The following is a 16,728-nucleotide window of genomic DNA, read 5'->3' as shown; positions in this document are numbered from 1 at the left end:
ATGTATACCCTTGTTCTGTGCTTGACTTAGTAAAGCAATTATCAATTAAATACAATGATTAATACCCATACTTCTAACTGGAAGATTCAAGGGAATACCTTCTCTCTAAAGGCTTTCCTGACTCCCTCAGGTACATGTGACCACTCTGCCTTTGAGCCCCCACCCATGGCCACTCCCTAGAAAACTTATCTCATAGCACCTTTGACTCCTTACTTCACTTAGCATTTACATGTCTATTTCCTTCCACTGGGCTCTAGGGTACTCTAAGGCTGAGACCATATATCTGAGTGGGGTCCCAACTGCCTGGCAAAGTGCCCAACAGAGTGAGCTCTCTGTGCTCCTTGGTGTTCTGGTGAATTAACAAAAGTTTTCTTGAAGGGCAGATGCTGATGCCACAAGATGTCCAGCTGCTGCCTTTCTAAAGCTCCCAGATCACCCTCCTCACTCCACTGAAAGCCACCTGACAGGGATATGGAAATACAGTGTGTCTGATCACCAGTGGGTGCCCCAAAGCTTGGCCTAATCAGTGCAAATTTCTGATACTCCCCTCCCCCCACCGTGACCTACTCAGTGATCAGAATTACCTAGTGCTCATCATCGCTGCTGATACTCTTAACATCATTTAGAAAACATAAGCATGACAGATGATTTCCTTTTGAAAGAATGAAGAAACTAGCACTTTTGAAGACATACACTACACCACTGTGCTAGGCATTTTAACGCACTGTCACACTTAAACTCACCATAACTGTTACGCTGTAAACATTATCCCTACTTTAGAGATAAGGAAACTAAGGCTAAGAAGACTGAAGTCAAGTCAGAACTGAAACTCAGGTTTACCTGACCCAGAGTCTATATAGATACTCTTTCCAATGCAATGATGTCCTGTGCCTGCAACACTCCTTGTCCTCCAGGCTACTGGCCACCAGCCATGATTCCTGAGAGTTACCTGAACAAGTCAAAATGCATTTTGATTTGTGAATGATTAATTTCTCTCTTCTTTCTAAATTCATTCTGCTCCTTTCCAATTAAGAAATGACTGATAGATTCTTCTTAAACCTACTAACAAAATTAGCAGTTAGAAAAGCTGAAGAAAATGATTTAGCAATGAACTGGCATTATGTTCAGCTATTTTAACTTTCAGATTCATAGCCTCAAGCAATTGTGCTCTTGCAGCCAGACAATTTTGTCCAATGTCTACAGAAATGTGTATTTTCAGCTCCATGGTACTAGGACAAGGATGTTGTTACTGGCATGCAAATCACTAAAACTCTTGAGAGTAATGTACATATAAAAGTTCAAGTTACCTAAGGTTTTCCTGGGAAGAAGCCTATTCTTTGAATGAGCTTCATGGAATACTAATTCCACCAAAATTTTCACAAGTATAATCCCCAAACAGGTATATCAAATGCTGGATTAAAAAATACTACACAAATTTATTTACTAGAAGACTTCTCAGAACCTTAATATATCAATTTTTCCCAAATGTTCTTGGCTATGGAACCTATAATAGAAGGAGGAAATGGATAGAAAATGCATGAAGTTCTCAACAAATGACACCTATTATTGTTATGAGCAAATCTTTTGTCAAGGATGCTCTCAAGAGATCAGTGTCTGATGGGACAGGTGTTCTTCAGAATACAGTTTGAAAAACACTAAATATGGTCCCTTAGGGGATGGTATTAGCTATTTTGTCCACTAGAAACTATTTTAGTATATCAGAACTGCAGCATCTTTTAGACCTTCCTAGAAAAGAAAAATAGGTCCAAAGACTCAAACACTAAGAAACTCTGGACTAAATGCAAATTCAGAGACTGGGGAGAGGAGAATGATTTATTATGAATAAAGGGCATTTCTCTCATTTTAGAGGAGAAATTCCTTCTTTGGAGAAATTCCTATGATAGAAGATGCCCAAACCACGAATTTAGACCAAAAGGAACAAATAAATAAATAAAGAAGATTAGAAATGCTGAAGATTTCCAAGGAGGGATATGACAAATCCAATTTGACTGAGCCAAGATAAAATTATAGTTATTGTCTTAGGAGGTAGTAGGTGGAGAATGAAAGAGTTTAAGTAAATAAACCACAAACTCAAGGGCTGAAGCCATCAGTCAAGGAGCCCTGTAACTTAGCCCCTACTTATTTTCCCAATTTAATTTCCCTCTGCTCCCTTTCATACATTTGTGCTCCATCTAACCAACCTAAATGTTCTCCACTCATTCTGCACACTTTCTCATTTCTGTGTTTATACCGTTGCCTTTCTCTGCAATGTCCATTTCCCACACTTCCACAGCTCCACCTCTCCTCTGGCTAATCTCCAAACCCTTTTCAACTTTCAAGGCCTGGTTCCAATGACACTTCATCCAAGAGGCTTTCTTTCATCACTCCAGGTATATATAAACTCTCCAAAGCACTAAATCTTATCTTCATTGTATTTGTTATTTTTCCTAATTTGACAAATATTTGGAAAACTTTTATGTGCCAGGCTCTATAGGTTTGTGTGTTTATATACTTGTTTTATCTACCCATTATACTATTAACTTTCTGAACACAGGATTTTATGTCTAATTCATAGTAACCAGCTCTAATGTCTTGCCCATAGCTGGCACTCAAACATGATTTAAAGGAAGGAAGGCACATTATTTTGAAAAGATGGCTGTATGTGGGCTGGAGATAGCTATAATAGTAGGTGTGAGTCACTATAGATGGTGTAGTGATCAGAGAAGGCTTCAGGAGAGAGATGGCATTTGAGAGGGATCTTAAAATAAGTGTAGCAATTAGAAATTGAGACAGGAACAGAAATATTGCAGTTGACTGGAATACAGGGTTCAGAAGGAAAGCAGAAAAAAGAAAGATTGAAAAAAATCTTGAAGTCAGACTGGGAAGGTCTTCAGTCCCAGGCAAAAGGATCTGGACTGTCTTTGTACCTAAAGAGAGACTAAAAGTGCTAGAGATTCTGCTGATATATAAACGGGAGTAGGAAAGACCAGAATTACAGACAGATTGGACAGAATTAAAAATTAAAGAACTGAACCAGCCTCCAACTGGTTTCCAGCTTCCTTGCTCCCAACATTTTTTTCAGTTTTTGTTTTTCAAATTTTGAGTGGATGACCATGTTACCTGAGAAATAACCAAACTTCAGTTTTAAATATACGGTTGACCTTTGAACGACACAGATTTGAAATGCACAAGTCCACTTACATGCAGATTTTTTTCGATAAATGCAGGATAGTACACTTTCTTTTCCTTATGATTTTCTTAGTAACATTCTCTTTTCTCTAGCTTACTTTGTTGTAAGAATATGATATACAGTACGTAAAACATACAATATGTTTAATCAAGTGTATATGTTATCGTTAAGTCTTGTGGTCAATAGTACAATATTGGTAGTTAAGTTTCTAGGGAGTCAAAAGTTATATGTGGATTTTTCAACTACATGGGGGTCAGTGACCCTATTACCGCTACCCCACTCCATTGTTCAAGAGTCACCTGCATAGCAAAATCAATCTGTCATATTTCAGGATATTTATAAATTGTGATTATGCTATAAATTATAAGGAGGAGGAAGCAGGAAACTTCTAGGATACTTTTTTCAAGGTGTCTATTATTTCACATCTCTGGCCAAAGTGTTTTAGAAGGTTAAGAACCATAAACATCTCCTTCCATACCTGATCTTCAAGGTTACTGTTTTTCAGCCCCTATCTCTGTTAGGAAACTCTGGCAAGTTTCCTGCTCTATCAATTTGCTGTTTTGAACCTTCAGGTTCAGTCTTTTTATACGTTCAAAAAGTGGAGTCACTTTGACAAGAGAGACCACTGTCACAATGTCTGTCCACTTCACTGGAAGCCTGGACAAGAACACAGCTATCCTTTGGGATGCCTAGAACATCTGAACAATGGAACTTCTCTTGCTGGAGGAGGGAAAAAAAATCACACATCTAGAAGCTTTGCAATAACTCCTGCCCTTGCCAATTTGTTTACCCTTCTTTGGGACCAAGAAGTCAATTGAACAAGCTATAAATACAGTCCTCTGCCATCTTTCAGGATCAGACCTATACATAGGGTAGGCTGCGTGGTCATAAATGAAATGTAATCACCGACCAAAAATATCTCCCTAATACTATCTGAAATCCAATGATTAGGGATTTGTTTGAGTTAAAAAACAAATATGATCTTAGAAAGGTGAGAGGGGACCTTGCTATCAGGCTCTGTATTAGGAAAACAATCTGATTAACCTAATCCACACAAAAGGAATGTGGGTTTGATTGGGAGGAAGGGATAAGGGAGAAGGTCAAAGGATAGAAAATCTGTGAGACCATTCTGGAACACTGTATATTTCCAAGGAGAAATCCAGGGAGGATCAGAGAGAACTAAACAATAGAACGAGGGCACTAGGATCCTGAAAGGTAGCCAAGCCAAGAAGTAGAAAAAGCAAGAAAGAGCCATAGCTCAGAAGGTTTGGTGAATGAGTTCCAAAGGTTGACTTTGCCTTGAGTTATCGCCAAGGTCCTCATGTACTCCCAATAGTTCAGCCCAGCTCTCACTTTCTGTGGGAGCATCCAAAATGAGGTGGAATGTACTGAAACTTGGGTGGGGAAGTGTGGCCAAATGAGGTTGGGAGTGATAGATGTGGAGCTGAAGCCAAGAAAGAGAAGCTTTCAAAAATGGAACCAAAAGAGCTGGAACCCAAAATGGGATCCAGTTCATTAGAATTACAGGTATTTGGGGACTTTTCTGTTTCCCATCCTAAGTTTTATTCAAATTGTTTATGCTGAAAATTCTGAGTATGCCTGGGTTAAAGAAATACGTGATCAGCAGCCACCATTCAGAATTCACCAAGCTCCAATAAGACCGCTTCACTTGAGTTCAGAAAATGAAAACTGCAATAAGGCAGAAATTTGTAGAAACACAAACAGTGAAAGTTAGTTTTCCCATCAACATTTCCAAAACAGATAATTACACTAATTATTTTCAAAAGTCCTTCAAGTCCAGGGTAATACATGTATTTGGAGGGAAAACAATCAACATACCACAGCCATCTGCAACCACCACTGCTCATTCCCTTTTCATGAGATGTCCAGTCCTGGTGAAGGCTTGCCCTGACAAGCCATAATATCCTCCTTCTCTCACAAAGCCAGTAACGTGACCCTTCCAAGGTACACAAGCCCATTTGCTCATCTCCATTCTCCTCCCCTCAATTCAGCAGCTTCTTAGTCTACTCTGGGCACAACTATCTCCATGTGGACCTCTACCCCTCTGCCTTCTTTATGTGTAAATATATTTCAAATCCTCTCCTACAGCGACAGAGGCTCTCTGGAGGTTGACCATTTACCTTTCAGATATCCGACCCTGCCAAATTGGGATCAGTCTTTCCCAAATCACTATCCCAAAGAGATTTAGAGACGTTACTTCAGCGTTCTCATTATTTACTCCGATGAAACACAGCATACTCCCATTCTAGACACAAAGCACAGCCTCTCCACACCATTTAAATTAAGATCAAAGTTAACAAAGGTTCCCTACTCTTTTTCCTGACCTGTACAACTACCTTATCCAAGTCTGCTATAAAAATTTGGTAATGACCCCAGAATTTGAAAAATACAGTGGCACTGTCACACTTGCTAAAATCCTTGCTTCTTCTGCATCCATCATTCTATGACTCAATATCCCCATTCTTTAGTAACTCCTTCTACTTTCCATGCTGCAGTCTTCCCCTTATAGGTGGACAAGTCCTAGCATCATTGTTTTGCAACCAACTGTAAACCCTGTTCTAGCTGTCACCATTCTTCTCAGCAGACCTTACCATGTAGATAAGCTCTAAACTTGCTCTCCTAACTACAGCATTATTTGGCACTAATAGCATCATCCAGTTATATTTGTACAAGTTCCAAATGCTTTCGCATTCATTTTCCTCTTACCTGAGCTGCTCAACATCCCAGAGAGAAACCATATCCCTGCCATTTTATAGATAAGGAAACCAAGATTCTACAAGTATTAGGTGACTTATTCTGAGCGAAGCAGATAATTTAAATGAGCTGGAGTCAGGACTTCTACTTCTGACCCCAACTCTTCCCCCATGCGCATTTCTGAGAATAAACCTAACTGCCAAGCAAGCCCCACATGTCTGGTGTAAGTCTGATAGGACATGCTGCAGGCCCCATGAGAGATATCTGCATTGGTCCCTTGGTCTATATCACTATTTTTACCCTATTTCCCATTCCTAGCACTAAGTCTTGATACACAAACTCACCCCCTCCCAATTTTCCTCCATCCTACTTCTACCATGTTAACCAATTTCTTTTGTTGTTGTTGTTCTGTATACAGTATTGCCCCTTCTCCACTGATCACCCTTCTGTCAGGAGAAAAGAAACAGTCTTCTTCTCTTACCCAACGACTTACTCACACCCTTTGGCTCAGAAACCACAAACTGTTAACACAAACTCCATATAAGTGTACATTTATTTATGGTTTTGGTTTCATGTTCTCTGTCCTTGCCTTCTCCTGCCCTTCGAAGCTATCCATTTGAGAGTGTAAGCTCCTGGCCCAGAAGGCTCTAGTTAGTCGATTGTGGGTACCATCCAGCACAATGCCTTGCATTCATAGGAGCATAAACATTGCCGATTATGATCTTTATAAAAAAAAAAAATTATTCTGTCCTTGATCTGAAATAATGACAGAAACCAGTTGCCAAAACCACTAAGTGCATTGTTTACTTCAATTCAGAGTTACTAAATAGGAATTAGCTTAAAAGAGCTGTAAAGTGAAAGACAAGGACACATTTGTTTACACGCAGTCCCAAAGGTATAAAATGAAATACTGAGTAATTTGTTATTAGTTCCTCATCCACAACAGTCCAGCTCTACTGCATAGCAAGGTCACCCCGGGTAAGACGATCCTAGTTACCAGCATTCCCATTACAAAAAGGAGGTGATCAGCTATTTCAAATGCATATGTGCTCTAGAAAAGCACCAGCTGGCTGCATACCACTTACCGGTTTGTCCTTGATGGTGGGGCTTGACACGCACAGGTACAGCTTCCCATCTTCTTCTAGGCAGGCATCTATCAACGCTTGCACTGAGCTTTCCTCCTGGAACAGCAGAAAGGCATAGCCTTGGGAGAACAAAAACAAAAGGATAGAGAGAGAAATCAGTACATTAAACTCAAAGTACCAAATAAAAATTTACATGTTGTTTCACTTTGGCAAATTCTTACTAAAATCCAAGAACTTGAAATGGGACACAGGGACGTAATAGTCACTGAGACCTTCATATGCCAAGCATTGAGTTAGGTACTTGTGGACATTATCTTGCTTAATTCTCGTAATTACTCAGGGGAGCAAGTTCAGAACTCCTCTATGGAATTTCCATGAAATACAAGCATACCTCATTTTATTGTCCTTCACTTTTTGTGTTTTGCAGATACTGCATTTTTTTTTTACAAATTGAAAGCCTGTGGCAACCCTACATCAAGTAAATCTATTGGAGCCATTTTTTCAACAGCATTTGCTTACTTTGTGTCACCGTGTCACATTTTGGCAATTCTCACAATATTTCAAAATTTTTCACCATTATTATTATATTTGTCATGGCGATCTGTGATCGGGGACCTTTGAGATTACTACCATGATTGTTCTGGGGAGCCATGAACCGGTCCCACATGGGAAAGCGAACTTAACAGATATTGTGTCTGTTCTGACTGCTCCACTGACCAGCCATTCCACTGTCTCTCTCCCTCTCTGTGGGCCTATTTCCTGAGACACAACAATATTGAAAATAGGCCAATTAATAACCCTACAATGGCCTCTAAGTGTTCAAGTAAAAGGAAGAGTCTCACATCACTCACTTTAAATCAACAGCTAGAAATGATTAAGCATAGCGTAGAAGACATGTTGAAAGCTGAGAGAGGCTGAAGGCTAGGCCTCTTGGGCCAGTTAGTCAAGTTGCAAATGCAAAAGAAAAGTTCTTGAAGGAAATTAAAAGTGCTGCTCCAGTGAACACATGAATGATAAGAAAGCAAAACAGCTTTATGGCTGATATGAAAAAAGTTCTAGTGGTCTAGATAAAGCAAACCGGCACAACATTCCCTTCAACCAAAGCCTAATCCAGAGCAAGGCCTTAACTCTCTGCAATTCTGTGAAGGCTGAGAGAGGTGAGGAAGCTGAAGAAGAAAAGTTGGAAGCTTATTTCAAGCAGAGAAAGACAATTATCATATGGTTTCTCTCATCTATGGAACATAAGAACTAGGAAGATCGGTAGGAGAAGAAAGGGATAAAGAAAGGGGGGGTAATCAGAAGGGGGAATGAAGCATGACAGACTATGGACTCTGAGAAACAAACTGAGGGCTTCAGAGGGGAGGGGGGTAGGGGAATGGGATAGACTGGTGATGGGTGGTGGGGAGGGCACGTATTGCATGGTGCACCGGGTGTTATACGCAACTAATGAATCATCGAACTTTACATCAAAAACCAGGGATGTACTGTATGGTGACTAACATAATATAATAAAAAAAATTAAAAAAAAAAAAAGAAAAGTTGGAAGCTAGCAGAGGTTGATTCATGAAGTTTAAAGAGAGCAGCCATTTCTATGACATAAAAGTGCAAGGTAAAGCAGCAAGCGCAGATGTAGAAGATGCAGCAGATTATCCAGAAGCTCTCGCTAAGGTAATTAATGAAGGTGCCTGCAGTAAACAGCAGCTTTTCCAACGTAGATGAAACAGCCTTTTATTGGTAGAAGATGCCATCTAGGACTTTTACAGCTAAAGAGAAGTCAATGCTAACCTTCAAAGCTTCCAAGGACAGGCTCACTCTCTTATTAGGCATTAATACAGCTGGTGACTTTATGCTGAAGCCAAAGCTCACTGACTGTTCTGGAAATCCTGCAGCCCTTAAGAATTATGATAGATTTACTTTGCCTGTGCTCTATAAATGGAACAATAAAGCCTGGATGACAGCACATCTGTGTACAAGATAGTTTATTGAATATTTTAGGCCCACTGTTGATATACTGCTCAGAAAAATAGATACCTTTCAAAATATTACTGCTCTTTGACAACATACTAGGTCACGCGAGAGCACCGATGGAGATGTACAATGAAATGAATGTTGTCTTCATGCCTGCTAACACAATGTCTGTTCTGCAGCCCATGGATCAAGGAGTCATTTCAACTTTCAAGTTTTATTATTATTTTTTTTAGAGTTTATTTACTTATTTTAGTAGCAATCTCACACCCCAAGATCAAGAGTCACATGCGCCTCCAACTGAAATAGCCAGGCACCTCCCAGTCTTACTATTTAAGAAATACATTTCATAAGACTATAGCTGCCAGAGACTCCTCTGATGGATCTGGGCAAAGTAAATTGAAAACCTTTTGGAAAAGATCTACTGTTTTAGATGTCATTAAGAACAATTATGATCACAGGAAGAGGTCAAAATATCACCATGACAGGAGTTTGGAAGAAGTTGATTCCAACTTAAGGATGGCTTTGAGGGGTTCAAGACTTAAGTGGAGGAAGTAACTGCAGATGTGGCAGAAATAGCAAGAGAATTTGAATAAGCATACGTAAGGTGAAGATGTAACTGAATGGCTGTAATCTCAGCCAGTTTTAATGATAAAACTTTAACAGATGAGGAGTTGTTTCTCGTGGATGAGCGAAGAAAGTGGTTTCTTGAGATGCAATCTCTTCCCAGTGAAGATGATATGAAGATTGTTGAAATGATAACAAAAGATTTAGAATATTACATAAACTTAGCTGATAAAGCAGAGGCAGTCTGAAAGGAATGACCCCAATTTTGAAAGAAGTTCTACCGTAGGTAAAATGCCATCAAACAGCATTGTATGCTACAGAGAAATCACTTGTGAAAGAAGTCAATCGATGTGGCAAAGTTAATTGTTGTCTTATTTTAAGAAATCTCCACATCCATCCCAACTTTTAACAATCCCCATACCCTGATCTGTCAGCACTCATAAACGATAAGATTCTCCACGAACAAAAAGATTACAACTCACCAAAAGCTTAGATATATTTTAGCAATAAAGTAATTTTTAATTAAGGTATGTAGAGTTTTTTTAGATATAATGCTACTGCACACTTAATAGACTACAATACTGTGTAAACACAACTTTTATATGCACTGGGAAACTAAAAAATTTGATTCACTTTGTTGAAATATTTGCTTTATTGGGGTGGTCTAGAACTGACCCCACAATATCTCCACGGTATGACTGTAGATCTGATCATCAAGAGAGTAGGCAGAATCATCACTAGCCTGACCTACAACCACTAGCCAAAAAACTAGCATCATCTGCCCCCCAACTTCCATCAAGCTTTAGGTTTGACACATGCTACAACATGGATGCACCTTGAAAATATTATGCTAAGTGAAGAAACCAGGCACAAATATCGTATGATTCCATTTATATAAAATACCCAGAATAAGCAAATCTATGGAGACAAAAAATAGATTAGTGGTTGCCTAGGGTTAAGAACTGGAGGGAATAGGTACAGGGTTTCTTTTGAAGATGATGAGTATTTTCTAAGATTGATTGTGGTGATGATAGTGGCATAACTCAATGGACATACTGAAAACCACTGAATTTTACACTTGAAACAGGTAAACTGTATGGTATGTGAATTATATCCCAACAAAAGCTGTCCAAAAAAAAAAAAAAAAAAGCCCAATAACAGTCTAATGTTTTTACATGTTACTTCTGATGATGTTGCTTGCTTTCTCCAAGGATATTCCCCTATCTCACGGAAGAGTATACAACTGATAAACATGGATACCAGCTGCAGAATTTCCATAGAGACAGCCAGCTTTGCTCACTTAGATTCAGTAAGATTTATTGAGCAACTGTTACAAGTGGGACACAATCTATGGATTATGAGAAAACTGAGATGGAGGAGAGTACACTCCTACTGTTAAGAGACTTACGTAGTAGAAGAAACAGACATTTAGACAATTAACTATTTGCTACAAAACTGAAGGAGATATATGGGGACAAAAAGTGCCTTGGTTGCCCAGAGGAGCAAGGACTCTGACTTGAGAGAATCAGCAGACTTCAAACAGGTCAACAGATGTTCAAGGGACCAATTCTGGCATCTGCTGCCAAACCGGCATTCAAGTATGGCAGCTGCGCAAAGGCCCATCATGAGCTAGTCTATGTTTGACTAGTCAACTATTCAACCCCTCTGCAACCCCTCTAGCTTTGCTCAGTCTCTCAGCTGTCACCCCAGTCCTGCTACTGACCTCAAAAAAAGCCCATCACCAATATGGTTCTACCCTGGTGCACTGCATACCAGAAAGGTGTAAATGGTGGAGAAGAATAAGAACCTCAATATTCAGACGATTCCCACACATCAAACAAAGATGTTAATCAACTGGCCTAGAAGCAAAGCTCTTGGAGTCCTGGGCAGCACATAATGACAGTAGCAACAGATAATGAATAATGGGTACTTTTTTTTTAAATCCTTTTTCTCAACTCCTTGTCTACTATACACAACATCCAAGCAAATAAGAGCAAAGAAAGGTTAACCACTACATCCAAACACACAGCAGGAAAAAGATCAACCATTACCTGACACACCAAGAGTGGCCAATTCAACAGGAAGACGTCAATGCACAGGGGAACACCAAGCCCACAGGAGTGGGTATATAGATACGACAGGGAGGCTGCTGACATGGGGGATCCAGAGCTGTTTTCTGGGCTCTGCTCCTAGGCTAGATGGGTCAGAAGATTCAGCAGGTGGCTAGGCAAGAAAAATACAACCTAACTGCAAAATCAGAAAAAATATCATTTCTTCATATCCCTTCTCTACTGGAAACAGTATCAAACAATCACCAAGCCCCAAGGAATCTATTAAAAATTCAGTGTTTTCATTTAATGTGAGAACATTAATTCCACTTGCCAAAGTGAATATTAAAGATGAGTGAGTTAAAAAATGCCAATCACAAAGAGGAGGTCTCAGCATGTCCTCTCAAACTTCCTGTCTCACCACGTTAAACCCTGGTACAGATGGCCCACAAAGGTCCTAAGAGGCACTCTGGATATCTTGTTCTTGGAGAGGACCCCATCTGTGTACATTATGCACAGGCCCATCAAAAAGGCCTGGGGAGGGGCATCTGGGTGGCTCAGTCAGCTGAGCGTCCAACTCTTGATCTTGGCTTGAGTCTTGATCTCAGGGTCATGAGTTCAGGCCCCGTGATGGGCTTCAAGCTGGCCATGGAGCCTACTTTAAAAAAAAAAAAAAAAGGCCTGGGAATGAGGCATGCTCACTGAGCTGGGGCTTTCTCCAGCTCCTTGCCATCAGAAGGCCACCAAGCTGACTACATTTTTCTGGCACATTGCTGCCCACACTCTGGAATCTTCCACATCAATTCCTGCACTGAGCTCAACTTGTGCATCAGAAGAGAGGGAGAGCATCTCCCCATAGCAGCTGAGTAGCTACCACAAAAGCCTGGAGATCTTCAATCAGGCCTCTCTCACAGCCATGAATGTTAACATTAGCAGTAGACAGAGTAAAAACAATGGGGAGTCAGAAGTAAAAGCTTGCTACAAATACTATTATCAAGAAAAATATCTACAGGGGCGCCTGGGTGGCACAGCGGTTAAGCGTCTGCCTTCGGCTCAGGGCGTGATCCCGGCGTTATGGGATTGAGCCCCACATCAGGCTCCTCCGCTGTGAGCCTGCTTCTTCCTCTCCCACTCCCCCTGCTTGTGTTCCCTCTCTTGCTGGCTGTCTCTATCTCTGTTGAATAAATAAATAAAATCTTTAAAAAAAAAAAATCTACAAACAACTTCTTCTCCTTTCCCAAGAATGGCTCATAATACTTTACCAATTTTTTCAGGATAACTCTTTTACAACAAATAATCTTTTATAATAAATAATCTCTACTCCCTGATCAGCAAGCTGCCACTCACCGTAATGACAATATTCTCCTAGCGTTATAGATAAGGGGTGTTGACTCCAGTTCAACAATTTCCTTCAACCCCACTTCATACCTCAGGCCTTCCAACCAAAACAAAATTCACCAGAGACACCCAAAATCACTAATGAACACAACTTTATTGTACCTTCACCTACTAAAAACACCTTCTGACACCTCAAGGTCAACTAAACCCAGATGACAACAGAAATCAGAGTACTTAAAAACAAATCAGGAAGGAAGAATCCTTCAAACATGTCTCCCTTTTGATCTTCGGAAATTTAAGACCAAAGTAAACAAAGTAGAAAAAGATTCCTTCTAGAATAACAAGGTCAATGTGAAATGAAAATTAAACCAATTATTTACTAAAAGGCAAATTCCACATGGTACTATAAAAAGAGTTCTGAACTAGGAGTCAGAGGTCTAGAATCAGATTCAAGTTCTCACATTTACTAGCTGTGTGTAATAATAGCTAACATTTAGTGAGCATCTATCTACTATGTACCAGGCACCATTCTAAGTGCATTCATTCATCATCACACACACCCTGTGAAGTAGGGATTACTTTTAGTTGTTTCACAGTTAAAGAAATTGCACAGAATGATTAAGCAACTTGCTCAAGGTAACCTAACAAGTGGTGGAACCATGAATTTGAATATTAACTTAAAGTTTCTGAGTCTTGGCTTTTTTCTCTGTAAAATGAAAAAAGAAAGTATTTGTCCTGATTAACTTACAGAGCTGTAGGTTTTGAAATGAACATATGTAAAGGTACTTTGTAAACTAGGTATTGTGCAAGTGTCAATTTTTCTTTCTGCATTTTCAGTTATTTGTGTGATATGTAAAATTGAGTTTTGCATACAGTCTCATAAAATTTGGAGTTCAAATTAATGATGTACACTTTCTACTGTGCATTTTCAAGTGTTTGGTGAATAAAGGGCAGTAATCTAGATACTAAAGATAAACCTTAAAGTTATTTGAATAATAGGCTGAGTATTACTGTAAACAAATAATAAAGTGACTGAATATTTTGCTTCCATATATAATTAGCCATTTCCACCAGGAGAGAGAATTATCCCATGTGATATTATTTGCTGATTCTAATACATTCTTTAAAAAAAAAGCCTGTTATTGGGGTACCTGGGTGGTTCAGTCAGTTGAATATCTGACTCTTGATTTCAGCTAAGGGTATGATCTCAGGGTGGTGGCATCGAGCCCGGTGTTGGGCTCCATGCTTAGCGGGGAGTCTGCTTAAGACTCTACCCCTCCCCCTACATGTGCATGGGCTTTCTCTCTCTCTCAAATAAGTAAATAAATCTTAAAAAAAAAAACAAATAAAAGCCTATTATACTTACAAATAGATCTCCTCAAACTGTCACTATGATGGCAGGTTCTTCTATTAGTTTGAAAGGTATATAAAAAAGCTTGACAAAAAATTTATAAGGTTCTCCCTTGCCGTCTAAGCCAGTAAGAAACAACAGGATCATAAAACTCAAGTTTCAGAAATGGTACTTTGTTTCCCACATACCTGAGGAGGGTGAGGGGGTTTCAGAGATGTGGTGAGCTGTGGGAGGCCCTCAACTCAGAGCCAGTCTGTGGGTGGAACTATGGGCTCTGGGGGAAGTAACAGGAACTCTTAACACTATCACCATCATGACTCTGGGTTGGGCAGAATGGATGACAGGAAACTGTTTGCTTTCCCACTGGTGCCAAATAGGTTGGGAGAGGAAGGGGAAAACAGTGAGGGACTTTTAGACAAGCCTGGACTGACCACACTTCTCTGGGGTAAAGAGGAACAGGAAGGTATGGGCTTAGGGGACTTAATTGGGATAATTCCATTTTTATTTGGCCAGGTTTTTACAGGGTAAATTTAATTAATAGATTTTTTTTTCTTAATACCAAAGAACACATTAAGTACAACAATCTCCAAAATGTTCTTGGCTACCTATAAAAACAACGCTTCCTGAGCTCTTAAATACATAATTTTTGATGTTAGAATTTTTTCATACTTGATCCCTAGTACAAACAACCATCACCACCAACTTCACCACCACAAACACCAGTTACAAAGTGCTTACAGTGTACCACTTTGCTGATGATAAACACTTTACATCTGCAAGCTCTTTTCGTCCTCACAGTAATTCTATGAGGTAAATACAGTTGTTATTCTTATTCTACAGATGAGCACACCGAAACTCCAAGGGTTTAAGGGACACCTCAGATTAAAAACCAGGTCAGTTTACAGAGCCCTCATTCTTTATCCATTCACTTATACTGTCTTGCCTAAAAATGATGAGGCAAAAATTTCATTATCATTAGCAAATGAGGATTGGCCTGTTTATTATTTATGGTTACTTTTGTGACAGTGATCATTTCCCAGTGTTTTAAGTAGCAGAGAGTGGTCACCTGTGCTTTAATGCTACAATTTAAGGCCTATGCAGATATATTTGCTCTAAAGCACACAGTACTATATTAAGAAGAATTGAAATGATGAATTTCAAAATCATCAGGAGAAGTTTGGATTTAGTTTTATTTAGGTCAATCGAATTGTCATATTTAGTAAAGATGCTTATTGGCTTTCAATGTATTTCTAAGTTATGTAGTTATGTATTTATTTATTTATTTTAAAGACTTTATTTATTTATTTATTTATTTATTTATTTATTTATTTATTTATTTGAGAGAGAGAGTGAGCAGGAGGGAAAGTGACAGAGAATCTGAAACAGACATGGGGCTCAATCCCATGACCGAAAGATCATGACCTAAGCCTAAACCAAGAGTCAGACGCTCAACCGACTGAACCACCTAGGTGCCCCATAAATTATGTATTTAGGATAAAGGTACTTGAGGGCGTGAAAAAGCATATATCTCACTAAATTAAGATTTTAAAAAAATGAATATCATCATTACAGTAATAATTGACTTAAGCAAGAATCATCAATGGATTCTAAAACCATCTGGTAAATTTGGGAAGGGGATACCAGATATTTAACATACTCTTAAAGTATCACTTCACAGATTAATCAGCATTTGCAAAGGGAGAGAGAGGCACTTTTCAAATGGAGGAACCTGGCAGACAATACCTTAACCAAATGATCAAACTTAACATCACCAACAAAGGGGCAAACTGACTTAATGTGCCTTCTGCACTACGTCCTTCTTAATGCAGCATCTCATCTACATACTATTCCTGCTGACGGTTTTTTACTTGAATCTCATTATGAGGAAAAAATCAGATAATTCCAAATTAAGCAATATTCTATAAAACATCTGACATGGACCTGTGAATGATACAAAAGATAAAAAGCCTAGGAAACTGTCTAAATTAAAGGACAGATATGAGATATGACCATAGAGAGATCTGAAAACTAAATGTAAGACTACATCTGGATGTTAAGGCTATATGTTTGGATCTTGGATATTAAAAAAAAAAAAAAAACAGCTCTAAAGGACATTACTGGAACAATCCGGATATTTCTTGTTCATAGGAGACATTCAGAAGCACTTAGGAGTGAGGGGTCTTGATGTCTACAACTTACTCTCAAATGATAATCACACACACAAACACACACACAGAGAAAAAAAAGAAAAAACAAATATGGCAAAATGCTGACAACTGGTAAATCTAGAAAAAGGTTAAATAGGTGTTTGTTGCATTTATTCTTACAGCTTTTTTTAGGTTTGAATTTTTTGTTCAAATTTTTGTTTAAATACTCGTCAACATGTAGTGTAATATTGGTTTCAGGAGTAGAATTTAGTGATCCATCACTTACATATAACACCCAGTGCTCATCACAACAAGTGTGCTC

General features: G+C 39.0%; 1 protein-coding gene across 5 annotated transcripts in view; it reads right to left on the bottom strand.

Moving 5' to 3' along the window:
• CPEB3 (cytoplasmic polyadenylation element binding protein 3) overlaps positions 1–16,728 on the bottom strand; it is a 178,538-nt gene that overhangs the window by 37,979 nt on the left and 123,831 nt on the right. For all 5 annotated transcript variants that reach the window (XM_026481651.4, XM_044378035.3, XM_044378033.3 and 2 more), the window contains one exon: positions 6,991–7,109. In XM_026481651.4, the coding sequence (XP_026337436.1) occupies positions 6,991–7,109 (119 nt within the window). The remainder of the gene's footprint in view (positions 1–6,990; positions 7,110–16,728) is intronic.

Source organism: Ursus arctos, unplaced genomic scaffold (assembly GCF_023065955.2).
Source record: "Ursus arctos isolate Adak ecotype North America unplaced genomic scaffold, UrsArc2.0 scaffold_7, whole genome shotgun sequence".
Lineage (NCBI taxonomy): Eukaryota > Metazoa > Chordata > Mammalia > Carnivora > Ursidae > Ursus > Ursus arctos.
The sequence above is the reverse complement of the archived record's forward strand: the minus strand, read 5'-3'. Positions and strand labels throughout refer to the sequence as shown.